General features: G+C 35.3%; 1 protein-coding gene across 1 annotated transcript; it reads left to right on the top strand.

Moving 5' to 3' along the window:
* Nucleotides 1-250: 250 nt before the first annotated feature.
* Nucleotides 251-4079, top strand: fam174c (family with sequence similarity 174 member C). The gene is made up of 3 exons (XM_079843931.1): nucleotides 251-846; nucleotides 2575-2703; nucleotides 2873-4079. The coding sequence occupies exons 1-3, from the start codon at nucleotides 581-583 to the stop codon at nucleotides 2874-2876; spliced, it is 399 nt and encodes a 132-aa protein (XP_079700057.1). The 5' UTR covers nucleotides 251-580; the 3' UTR covers nucleotides 2877-4079.
* Nucleotides 4080-11956: the final 7877 nt, after the last annotated feature.

The raw sequence follows: 11956 nt of genomic DNA, 5'->3' as shown, positions 1-11956 counted from the left end.
TAAGAAAATTAATCGGCCTAAAAATGTAACTTTTAACATTTTTGTCATTCTAAAAACAGCTTTACTCATTCTACACTAAAAGTATAAGCTAAGACAAATACAATGAGAAAATATTAATTATATTATTTTTATTTTATTTTATTTTATTTTATTTTATTTTATTTTATTTTATTTTATTCATAGCTCAGACCTGGCTCTGGTCTGGGGGGGGGTAACAGTTAGTGCCCTGGTTAGTGCCCCTTGCGGAAACACCTCGCGTTGCGTTATGCACAGACTCACGGATCAACGCATTTGCGTGGAGTATGATTCAGACAACAAACATTCTCACAATAACCACAGTCTCCATCAAAATACAACATTATTAATGATTTTAACACTGGAAAAACGATAGAACGTTTAATGGTCTCAGAAAGGAACCTGGTCTCGTTGTTGATTCCCCTCAGGACACAATTTACCGTAACACTATGTGTGCTATCGTCACGTCTTCAACCAGGAAGAGGAACTGAACTTAGTCGTTAAAGCGAACTTCATATTTGTCTGTGGATCTTCTCTTGCCTTTAAAAAACACGAACAAACTACTATGAAACATTTAATACGTCTGCCTCTGCTTTTGACTTTGTGGCTTGTTTCTTACGCCGATGACACGAGCAATGGGCAGGAGACCAGTATCACTAAACAACCCGCACCCAAGAATACTTCCATCATCAGTACCGGAGAGTCTGAAAAAAACAGCACCAGCACCAAAATGGGCTTCGATCTGAACGGCGCGATGATTAACCGGGCACTGTATGTTCTTATCGGGATCACGGCCATCGGAGTTCTGTATTTCTTAGTGAGAGCCGTCCGGTAAGTGATCTGGAAATGTCATACGAGGCATTGCATTAAAATACCCTCATCCAGAGAGTATGTTCAATTTACAACTTATGTATATAATAGACAGTAACGTCATACTATATAGACCGATTCGAAATGCAGCGATGATGTCAAAAATAAACTTTGCGTTCTGTCATAGCCTTTTATTTGAGACTCAAGACGAACTTGGCTTTTTTTTTTTTAAGCACGAATACCTGAACTTCTTTTTTTAAAAACATGATATTGTTAATTTAAAAAAGTTTTACTCAAATAAAAGGGCTGTTTGAAAAATATTGTTAATGATGTACGCTTACAAGAAGATTCCAAACGCATCTTGTTGAAAAGGTTGTTAAAATCTACCCTGTTTTCACCATCTCCGTAAAGCCAAGCCAATGTTGATTCTCGTTTTATTACAAAATGTCACATTCTCCTTTTGCCTGCACTCTCCTCTGTTCAGCGTTTTTTTTGTTTTGTTTTTTTACTTGTGATTCAGTCTGATTTACTGTGCTCCATGTCAACCTTTCTCACTCGTTGTGACAATTTACTTATGGCACTACAACACCATACACGTTTCAAAGTAGCCTGAGTAACTTTTATTTACGGATATGACAAGTGTGACGCATGTAGGAGTAAACCATCCCACCTGGTCTAAAATATATTATGCTTCCCATAGTCAATAAGAAAGAGGAAGATAGAAACACGTTTTGGAAGAAGGATTGATGATGTATTGATTTATTATTATAATTTTAGAACAAAAAGTTTTATAGTGTACCTTTAATATACACTGCCGTTCAAAAGTTTGGGATCGTAAGATTTTTTAAATGTCTCTTATGCTCACCAAGGCTGCATTCATTTGATTAAAAATAGAAACAAAGACAGTAATATTGTGAAATATTATTACAATTTGAAATAAATATTTGTTCTATTTAAATATATTATAAAATGTAATTTATTCCTGTGATCAAAGCTGAATTTTCTGCATCATTAGTCACATGATCCTACAGAAATCACTCTAATATGATGAGTTGATGCTCGAGAAACATTTATTATTATTAGTATTATTAATGGTGAAAACAGTTTGTACAATTGTATAAAATGTAAAAAAAAAATTCTTAGATTAGGGATTCTTATATTAATAGAAAGTAAAAAAAACAGCATTTTTCTGAAATATTTTGTAACATACACTACCGTTCAAAAGTTTGGGGTCAGTAAAAAATTTTTTTGGAAAGAAATGAATGTTTATTCAGCAAGGATGCATTAAATTGATCAAAAGTGACAGTAAAGACATTTATAATGTTACAAAAGCTTTCTGTTTCAAATAAGTGCTGTTCATTTGAACGTTTCATTCATCAAAGAATCCTGAAAAAAATTGTACCCAACTGTGTTCGACATGAATAATAATCATAAATGTTTCTTGAGCAGCAAATCAGCTTATTATAATGATTTCTGAAGGATCACGTGACACTGGCTGGAGTAGTGATGCAGAAAATTCAGCTTTGCATCACAGGAATTAATTACATTTTTAAATATATTCAAATAGAAAACAGTTATTACATTGTAATAATTTTTCACTATATTACTGTTTTTGTTTTCACTATATTTTGTATCAAATAAATGCAGCCTTGTTAAGCAGAAGAGACTTCTTTTAAAAACATAAAAAAATCTTGCAGATCCCAAATTTCGAGAGTGTGTCTTTAATGGTTCTTTGTGCTCTTGTTCAAGTCTGAAAAAAAAAGGTGTTCAGAGAAAGAAATACGGGCTCCTTTCAAACTATGATGACACAATGGAGATGGCCCACCTTGAAAGCGATGAGGACGATAACACCGTTTATGAGGCCAAATCTTTGAGAAGGTAGTCAACCACTAAATTATTCTACCAGATCCCTCAAATATTGACATAAGCATCACTCAGTGTCTGCTCAACTTTAGACTTTGGACTGTGATGTTGGAAATCTATATTTCAGATATTATCTTGTCTGACCTGCTTTTTAACAACTTTTCTGTCCTTCTTCTTTTAACAGATGAATCTCTGTTTGACACTGCCAGAAAAAGAATGTAATGAAGACAATCCCATTATCTCCACCAAAATGGTTGTTGAATTATTTTGTTGTCGTTTTCAACAACCATGACAGGACCTAGTCACGATGCTTGGATGCTTTTGTTCCAAGAATTAAGTGGAAGGTGTAGCTTTAAACTAGCTACATTTTGGACTGATATGACCAAATAGATCTTCTTGGAAATTTCTTGGAAGGTCATACTTTGTTTTGTTTTTTTGGTGTGGAAAGAAAGTTAGCAGAGCATCTCTCTTCTTTCTGCTACAAAACTGTTTTGTGCCAAAGTTACTTATGCATATTTAGGGGTTTGAGTCAATGCGTGTTAATTAATATTGTAAAAAAAATATTCCCCTCATTTTCCGTTTACAAACACTGACAGTCCTGAAAGTTGTTTGCTAATTTATGAGAATATTGTTTGGTCTGTGATTTTTTTTTTGTTTGTACCATCATAATGATAGATCTTCTGTTTTTTAAATGTTTTCTTTCAAAGAAAAATGTCTTTTCTTCCTTCCTTTCTATACTGGGACTATACTGGGTATTCATTTCAGATCATGGATTTCATGTGTATGAATTTGCCAAAATACCAGCATATGTAAGAGATGCACTTTGATTTTTAGGGTTTAGAAACTAAAACAGCAAAACAGCCAGTCATGATATTTTATGCCATGACAACACCCTCACCACTTTGTCATTGTACCATTACAAGGTTGGTTTGATTTTTAGAAACTAAACATTTCCACATGGTTTTGGTTCCAAACATTGATGTGCTTCATGCTCAGTTCTGCGTTCAAAGGTAATCGGCGTGTTAACGAAGGGTGATTTGTGAAAGTTAAATGCTTTTTTCCCCCCAATGGGTGTGGTTTTGCAAATATGTAAAGATGTCAACATGATTGTGCTGTCAAAACAGCAACCCGTCTTGGATCAAACCACAGCATATTCAAATGACCAACTGGACATTTTAAGGGGTGTATATGAGGGCATTGATGACATGGTTATAAATGTACTGACTTATCAATGTTGTCCAATACTGTCAAATTTAAATCCATGAACTATCACTGTATCAATATTTAATGTACATAATTCCAATGATTCTTGAAGTGTGCCTTTCATTCATCCCCCTTTTGTAATTGCATTTGATTGGATGTGTTTTGGGCCTTTTTGTAATTAAATTCTATTCTATATTTTCTCTATTTCTCTATTCTCTATTTTTATCCTTCTGAAGTTTTTGATTTACTTTGGCTTTTATATAAAAACAATTCATGTTTCAAATTTTCATTTAATCAGTGATAACAGGAAAAGGATTAAATAAAGCAAACAGTTAAATTCGGCTGTAAAGTAGCTCTAAAAGTCAGCTGTCAAGTCAGTTCAGTGTTGATTCAGTAAAGATCATCAATTATTAGATTAGTTAATTTCATCTATAAAGTATTTCTGCAGTGATGTCATCAACCAGCTCAGTTCAGTCAAATCAATAATATTGTTGAATCTTCCTCAAACTCCAAAAATGGTTCATTTTAGATATTGGTGGATCTGATTCATTAACACACTGTCGCAGACTGGGATAGGCCTATTAGAGGTGTATTTCATATTTATTTGTGATTTGGGATCAGAATCTGGCTAAAGCATGTATGGCAGAATTCCACTGGTTGTCATTTTTCAACTTCTGAAATTTTCAAAACAATTTTACGCATGTAATAGCGTTCAAAATTGTTCCTAAATCATAGCAATGGGCAATTTGCTTGGCAGGCCTATCAAAACTGTTTGAGAGAGGGTCAAAAACAGGATAGAAAATTACTTCTAATATGTTTTTACTTCTAAATCTTAAGTGGACCATAAAAAACTAGTTAAAAAAAAAAAAGTCAGTTCATGACCCCTTTAACAATTTATTCAACAAGGGGAAGCAGTTAGACCTTTTTTCCTGTTTCTTTATGTAAAGCGCGAAAGTATGGAAGCTGGGTAAACCTAGCCCGATCTGCCGGTGATTTGATGGAAACCTGTATATTTTTCTGTCCTGCTTCCATTACAAATCTGTGGGGACCAATCACAAACTGGCTTATCCACATGGTGCGCTATTTAACAGGATGACGATAGAGAAGCGACGGCAAGCAGCTTTTTGTTTACATTCACGGCGGCCACCGAAGCGCAGCAACCCGTTGATGCCGCTGTCGCTGCTGTTTTAAAAGATTTCAAAGGCAAGTTTTCTTTGAAAACGGAACAGAAACTTGCCCTGGAACAATTCCAACAAAAGAAGGATGTGTTTCCCTTACTACCAACCGCTCTGCAAAGTTCGTCACCCGGATCGTTGGTCTGATTTGTTGAAGGACTATCCAATTGTGTACAGAGTTATTTGAACTATTCCCGTTGATCACGCCTCTTGTGCAGTAGAAAATACAGAGCAGACTCCCCAGACTAATGTTCAGTCTTAATAGATTGAGCTTGGTTTGGTGATAGCCAGACAAATGGAAGCCTGTTTCCACCACATAATAATAATAAAAAAAGATAATTGCGACTTTTTATCTCACAATTCTGACTTTTTTTTCTCACAATTCTCCGAATTGCATCATGTAAAGTAGCAATATGAGTTACAAAGTCAGAATTGCGTGATATTAAGTCGCAATTGCGAGTTTATATCACAATTCTGACTTTATAACACGTAATTCTGACTTATATCACACAATTCTTACTTTATATCTCACATTTCTGACTTTATATCACTTGATTCTGACTTTATATCTCGCAATTCCGACTTTATATCTCGCACTTCCAACTTTATATCTCGCGATTCTGACTTTATATCTCACATTTTTTACTTTATATCACATGATTCTGACTTTCAATGCAGACTTTTGTAAAGGAGGCACAGTGTAATGGAGAGTTCACAAAGAAACTTTTGTTGAAAGACAATGAGCCAACTGTATTGATTCTGACAGCGCAAACCGTAAGTAAACTATTTGATAATTCGTTGTAAATGACAGTTTTCCTTTTTCCTTCTTTTTTGTAAAATAAACTGTTTTAACTTTAAAGGTTAACCTCAAGGAACATTAAAATTATAATTTTAAATTCATGTCATGACACCTGTATGTGTAGCCTATATCTTATGTCGTTTTCATACTTTTAGCATTAAAAGTAGTTTTAAAAACGTCAAATGCTTATAAATAAAATATATATTTTTTAATCACCAAAGATTGTAATTTTGAACTAAACATTAATATATTAATACAATTCAACCTTTGGTGTCTAATTAAGCCTCTGTTGAGTGATAGTATAAATATATAAATATATATATATATATAATTTATATGAACAGTAGCCTATAATTAATATATACTAATATTTAACGTAATGCTAAAATAAAATAATAACATTTTCCTTGTGAATGGGGCTTCATTTCCATTACTTATGGTTGTTTCTGTAGCGTTTTTATTACTGTAGTTCTAATTGTGTGGTTTTGGTATATTCTTTTTCCCCCAACTCCATTTCTTTCTTCATCTGATTTTAACCCTTTACCTGTCACCCCCCTTTTTGAGCATTTCGTGAAAATGCACTACTCAAACTTAAATGGTTGTAATTCATGAACCCTTTGGACTAAAGACTTATGGTTGGTCTCTTTTAAAAGAAGAGACGTGACAGATTATTGCTAAAGTGGAAAAAAAATATAGAATTAAATTATATAAAAGTTATTGAAATTTAAGTTTATTGTTATAAAAATATAATAAAATAAATATTATTTATTTTATTAAAAAATATATAAATTAATATAGGTTTCAGCCTAAAAAAGACAGAAAGTCAAAGCCAAAATTCTAACTAAGTTGTGTTCAAAATTTTAGGTCAAAAACTAAAAAAAAATAGTTTTCTGTAAGACTTTTAGCTGCATAACCTCCAAAAATCCACTAGGGGTTAGACACACCATATTGGTGATTCCTAAAGATTGATCTGGCAGATATTCTCTATATATAATATTATTTTCTGAATATTTTTGGCTAAATACTAGAATCAATGTTTATGTTATGAACTTTTAGCATGAAAATCAAAGTTTGAATGATTAAAAGTGTGGTTGTTGACTTTTTGTTACAAAGGTGAAAACTCCTGTAATGATACAGATTTTTTGATGAACACTCTTGTCACTCTTGTCATATATTAATCCATTACTCTTCCAAAATATATATTTTCTGCAAAATCATCAACAAATATGTATTCTTGAGCCTTAGACCTTTCCAATGATATATAGTTTGTAATGACTAGATTAGGATTTAATAGTAATATAGTGAAGTAAATGTAGAATACCCGTATACGGGCAAGTGACAGTTAAGGGGTTAAGTCAACAGATGGCGCCATCTGTCTATCTAATAACACAGCACACCAGACACACACACACACACACACACACACACACACACACACAGTCATACATGTTGGGTTTCCATAATTTACCGGGACTTTCCATTGATATAATGATTTTTATACTGCATGGACAAACACACACTGTCAGCTGTTGTCCAGATGAGTTTGGCCTCGTTCCTGCCTTATGAACCATTTAACCTGTTAAATAACATAGAGAATTAGGATTATAAAGATAATTATGCTAAAACAACAGAAAAGGGTTCATATTCTCCTAATTCAGCCGCATATGACCATGAACCATCAGCACAGAAATAGCGCTCTTCAAGCAGGGTCAAAAAGGGGTCGAAACACACATAATCATTATGTTACATTAACATGTTGATGAGTTGTCATTTTCTGCTTACATTAACACGGCTTAATGAACAACAGTCTTGCATATTTCAGAATCTCAATTAAGTATTGAGTTTGAATAGAAACTCTATTCAATAGAGTTTCAATAGAGAATAGAAAATTATGTTCAGCATGTCTAAAAGCTACAAAAAAACCTATTTGATGCCCATTATCAAACTCTGAATGCAACAAAAAGCACTAATTTCATAGTATATCATAATTATAATACCATAATTTCATCAACATTTACCTTGTCAGCACTATGGGATTTTTTGAAGTAGCCTAGCTTGGAGTACCATTTATACCATACATGAATATTGCACTATAAATATGGTACCATGAATACTACCATTGTACTGGTACTGCGAAGCACTTTTTTGATAATGTTTAATAACATTTCTATTTAAATAATATTTTTTTGTTTTGTTGTTGTAACAATTACATAAAAAAAAAAAAAAAACATCAAAATGTAATTTTTGCAGGTCTATTTGCTAGTGTAGTAATAAAGGTAAAACTCACTTTTAGCAGATACGCATTTAAAATGTACAGTCTGTCTCTTCTGGGAAAACTTGATGACTCATCCAGATTTTTGTCCAACCACATTCTTTCTAGAATAAGAATGTCCCACTCCCTAATGGGACAAGCAAATTTTTTTGCTGCCCCTAAAGCCTATTGGCTATTTTAAAGAGATTAACCATTTTATATATCCTATTCGACTTCCTGTTTCAGGAAAATTGTCAAAACATTTTAAAAAAAAAAACGTCACAGATTTTCAACCTGCTTTGTATTGTTGCAATGTCATAATATATGCAAGTTAACAATGTTAACTCGTTCCAGGGTTTATGTGAAAACTGCAGATTATTATACTTTGTGTATTTGTATCCATGCCCATGGACGATTGGTTCAACAGAGGGTTATTAACAGATCAGGATCATTCACTGGAAACCGAAAGGAACTCACTCCCGCTAAACATTTACTCTTTGAATTCGTGCGCCTGGGAACAATACAAGTCGACACCATTATAACTAAAAGTATGCTAAGAAGTATTTTCTACTAAAGCAAGGAGGTGTTTGATTCTGGTTAAGCGTATCCATAGCAGATTGGTGGGAGTGGCCTTCGACCGCAACATGCCCAGTGCATTATGGCCGTTGAAGTTTTCCTACCTATTTGGCAAAAGGGAAGAGAATGGCCTTTTTCTTGTTTTTTTTCTGGTCAGGTAGCACTGATTTCAAACTACTACAATCTACTGTATAGGCAGACAAGTTTTATACAAAGCCCATTTTGCCAGTGGTAAAGTACCCCTTTAAGTGTTTCATTCATGATTTTTTTGGTCGGTCGTGAAAAGTTTTTTTTTCAAGCTTTGAGCAACAAAAGATTTTTCCTGCTGTAACAGTTCATTGTCCTGAGATGAGATTCGCTTTTGATGATTCCAGTTGACTCTAAACGAGACCAATTTACCGACCTCCTGAAAATGTGGAGAGACAAGCCAACGAGGAGTACAAATGACAAATGCTATTGATCGCCTCAGCATGAATTTAGAAAAATGCAACAACTGAAAAATGGAAGAAATACTGGAAACATAGCGGCTAAGCTTTGTATAGAATTCCAATTTTAAGAAGCATGCTAGAAGAGAGATTAATTCAGTCAACAAAAAAAAGAGAGAAAAGAGAAAATCCAACTTAGTGAAAAGCTACGCTCGGACTGTTTGAAAGGCAGAAGAGCAGTGGTGTGTTGTTGATGATCATCCCAGCTTGATTCAGCACTCCATCTGCGCTCTCAGCCGTGAAAAGCAGCTCCCGCTTGATACCTTTTAGATGCTGCTCGGCAGATAAAAAATTACCTTTTGTGCCTCTTTGTCTGAAATCCGGTGGCTGGTGTGGAGATTTTCCTGGTTCCCCACTGAGTCACTCTGGCTTTCCTCGGCCATTTGTCCATTGTCTGCACAGCAAGCATAAAATATTCCCCCTGGAAGTTTCACACAATTTTAAGCTAAAGCTGTAGCTTTTGCATTGTGTTCTTCTGCTGACTGACATCAGTTAAAGAGCCCAGCGGCATCTGTCATTCTCACCTGTGGGTCAGAGAGATGCTGAGAATGTTTCTGCTGGTAGGGTTGTGGTGTGTTCATGGTGATTCTGTCTGTGGTCACTCTCCTGTTGACCAAAGTGGCCCGACCCAGGAAGTTCAAAAGTGCGTAATGAAACTTCTTATTTTGTCCTTTCTCAAGTCTGGGACAGCTTCTGCTTAAATGTATAAAAACTACCATCAATTCCACATAAGGCACTTTCAATTTCAATCTCTCTTTATAGTCATGACAAAAAAACAAGTCCATGGCAAAATATTGTAATATGTAAGTACAAACTCAAAGTGCATATTTAAAATTTTATATAACATTTTTAATTTCATGTCACCTTAAAAAAAAAAAAAAAACGATATTGCCAAAAGCTGTTCCAATCACTTCCATGGCCAAAGCTGTATAACATCAAGCACCTAGGCATGCAGACTGCTTCTACAAACATTTTTGAAAGAATGGGTCGCTCTCAGGAGCTCAGTGATTTCAAGCGTGGTACTGTGATACGTTTCCACCTGTGCAATATGTCCATTCGTGAAATTTCCTCACTACTAAAGCCGCGTTTCCACCGCAGGAACTTTACCCCGGAACCAGGAACTTTGGGGGGGAACTCGGTGTGTTTCGACCGCAGGAACCAGGGTCTAAATGAAGTTCCGGGTAAATATTTCCCCCTCCAAACGGCCCTGCTTGCGAGGTGGGACTTTTGAAAGGTTCGCGAACTTTCGGGGGTGGGACTTGGGCGCTGAACATGCTGATTGGTTGAGCTCTCGCAGCTATTTTTTTTTTCCACCGCCATATTTACAAGTCTTTTGCGAGGTGAGTTCTGTGGGTTTTGCGTTCAGTAAATATTTTTTTTGCAACAATGGAGTTCAACAATAAATTCGACCGATGGACCGACGACGAGGTTCAGGCTTTATTGAGCATATATGCGGAGGAGGACATCCAGCGGGAACTGGAAACTGTGACCCGCAATGAAAAGGTATAACGTTACCTGAAGATATCGACTCGGTTCCAGTCACACTGGAAAACAGTGCAGAGAGAAATTGAAGAAATTAAGACAAGATTACAAGAAATTAAAGGATCATAACAACCGGAGCGGTTCCGACCGGCGTATCAACAAGTGGTATGACCGCCTGGACGCGTTGCTGGGACACAGACCGTCCTTTTCTAGGGCAGCGGTAACGAAAGACTCGGCTAGTGCGTTGTTGGAAACCATCCCGGAATCCGAGTGGGTTGAAGGTAAATATATCATCTTGTTATCATCTATTAAACTCGTTGCAGTGTTTAAACACGTTGCAGTAACTTTTTTCAACGTGCTTTTCCAGACATAACGAGTGGCCCTGATGAATCGCAGGCAACGGAGACCAGCGTGTTTTCCCCCGCGGTCACCAGTACGTTATAAAGCTGACAAAAATGTGTATATATTTAAAAACTGATGTGTAATCCTTAATGGTTTTGTTGTTTTTAATTGTAAACTTAAATTGCCCATGATAAAATTTGCACACTGGGCATTGTTCAAGCTGGCCAAACAATTGTTCATTATTTGTAGTGAAAACACTTTAAATAATTAATTGATGGTTTCTATTGTTTCATGGTTGCCTTGTGTATTAATTTCCATGTGTTTCTGTGCAAGTTTTCTACTTAGGGAAAAGGAAAAAGGACTGTGACTTTTTTGATGCACTGAGGGACATGGAGGAGGCTAACCCTGCAGCATGGACAAGAACTGACCAATATATGCAGCTGTTACTGGAGAGCCAGGCCGAGGAGAGATGAGGAGGCAAGAGTTGGCATTCCACCAGTCAGAAGCGGAAGAAAGCAGAGGGACTTTCAGACCGGGTTTCGGTCTGTTCTTGGACAGTTTGTCCAGTCGTTCAAGAAGTAGCCACAATGACCAGCCGCTTGAATGAAGCATTTGCACTACCACACTTGTACTTTATATATTGTACATGTTGGCACAGCTCTTGGAAAGGTTACTGAAAAATACACTTTTTTTTTATATTGTTGTTTTCACATTTTATATTTTCATTTTATTGTTCTAGTAATTTATTTGTCTTTGCACACTTTTATTTTAATTTTGTAAGAACTAATCTGTCTAAAATAAAGTAAAATGTGTAAAATGTCACTGTGTCTTTAATTTCCACATTCTAACTATATAACCACATTCTAATTGTATTCATATAGTGTAGGAAGCAAATAAAAGGGCTGCTGCTCGCAAGTCTTTCTGAATATGCACATAAACATATCTAGAAAACCCA

The sequence above is a fragment of the Gobio gobio genome (assembly GCF_949357685.1).
Source record: "Gobio gobio genome assembly, chromosome: 19".
NCBI classification, from domain to species: Eukaryota; Metazoa; Chordata; class Actinopteri; order Cypriniformes; family Gobionidae; genus Gobio; species Gobio gobio.
Note: the sequence above shows the minus strand (reverse complement) of the source record. Positions and strands in the feature narration are given on the sequence as shown.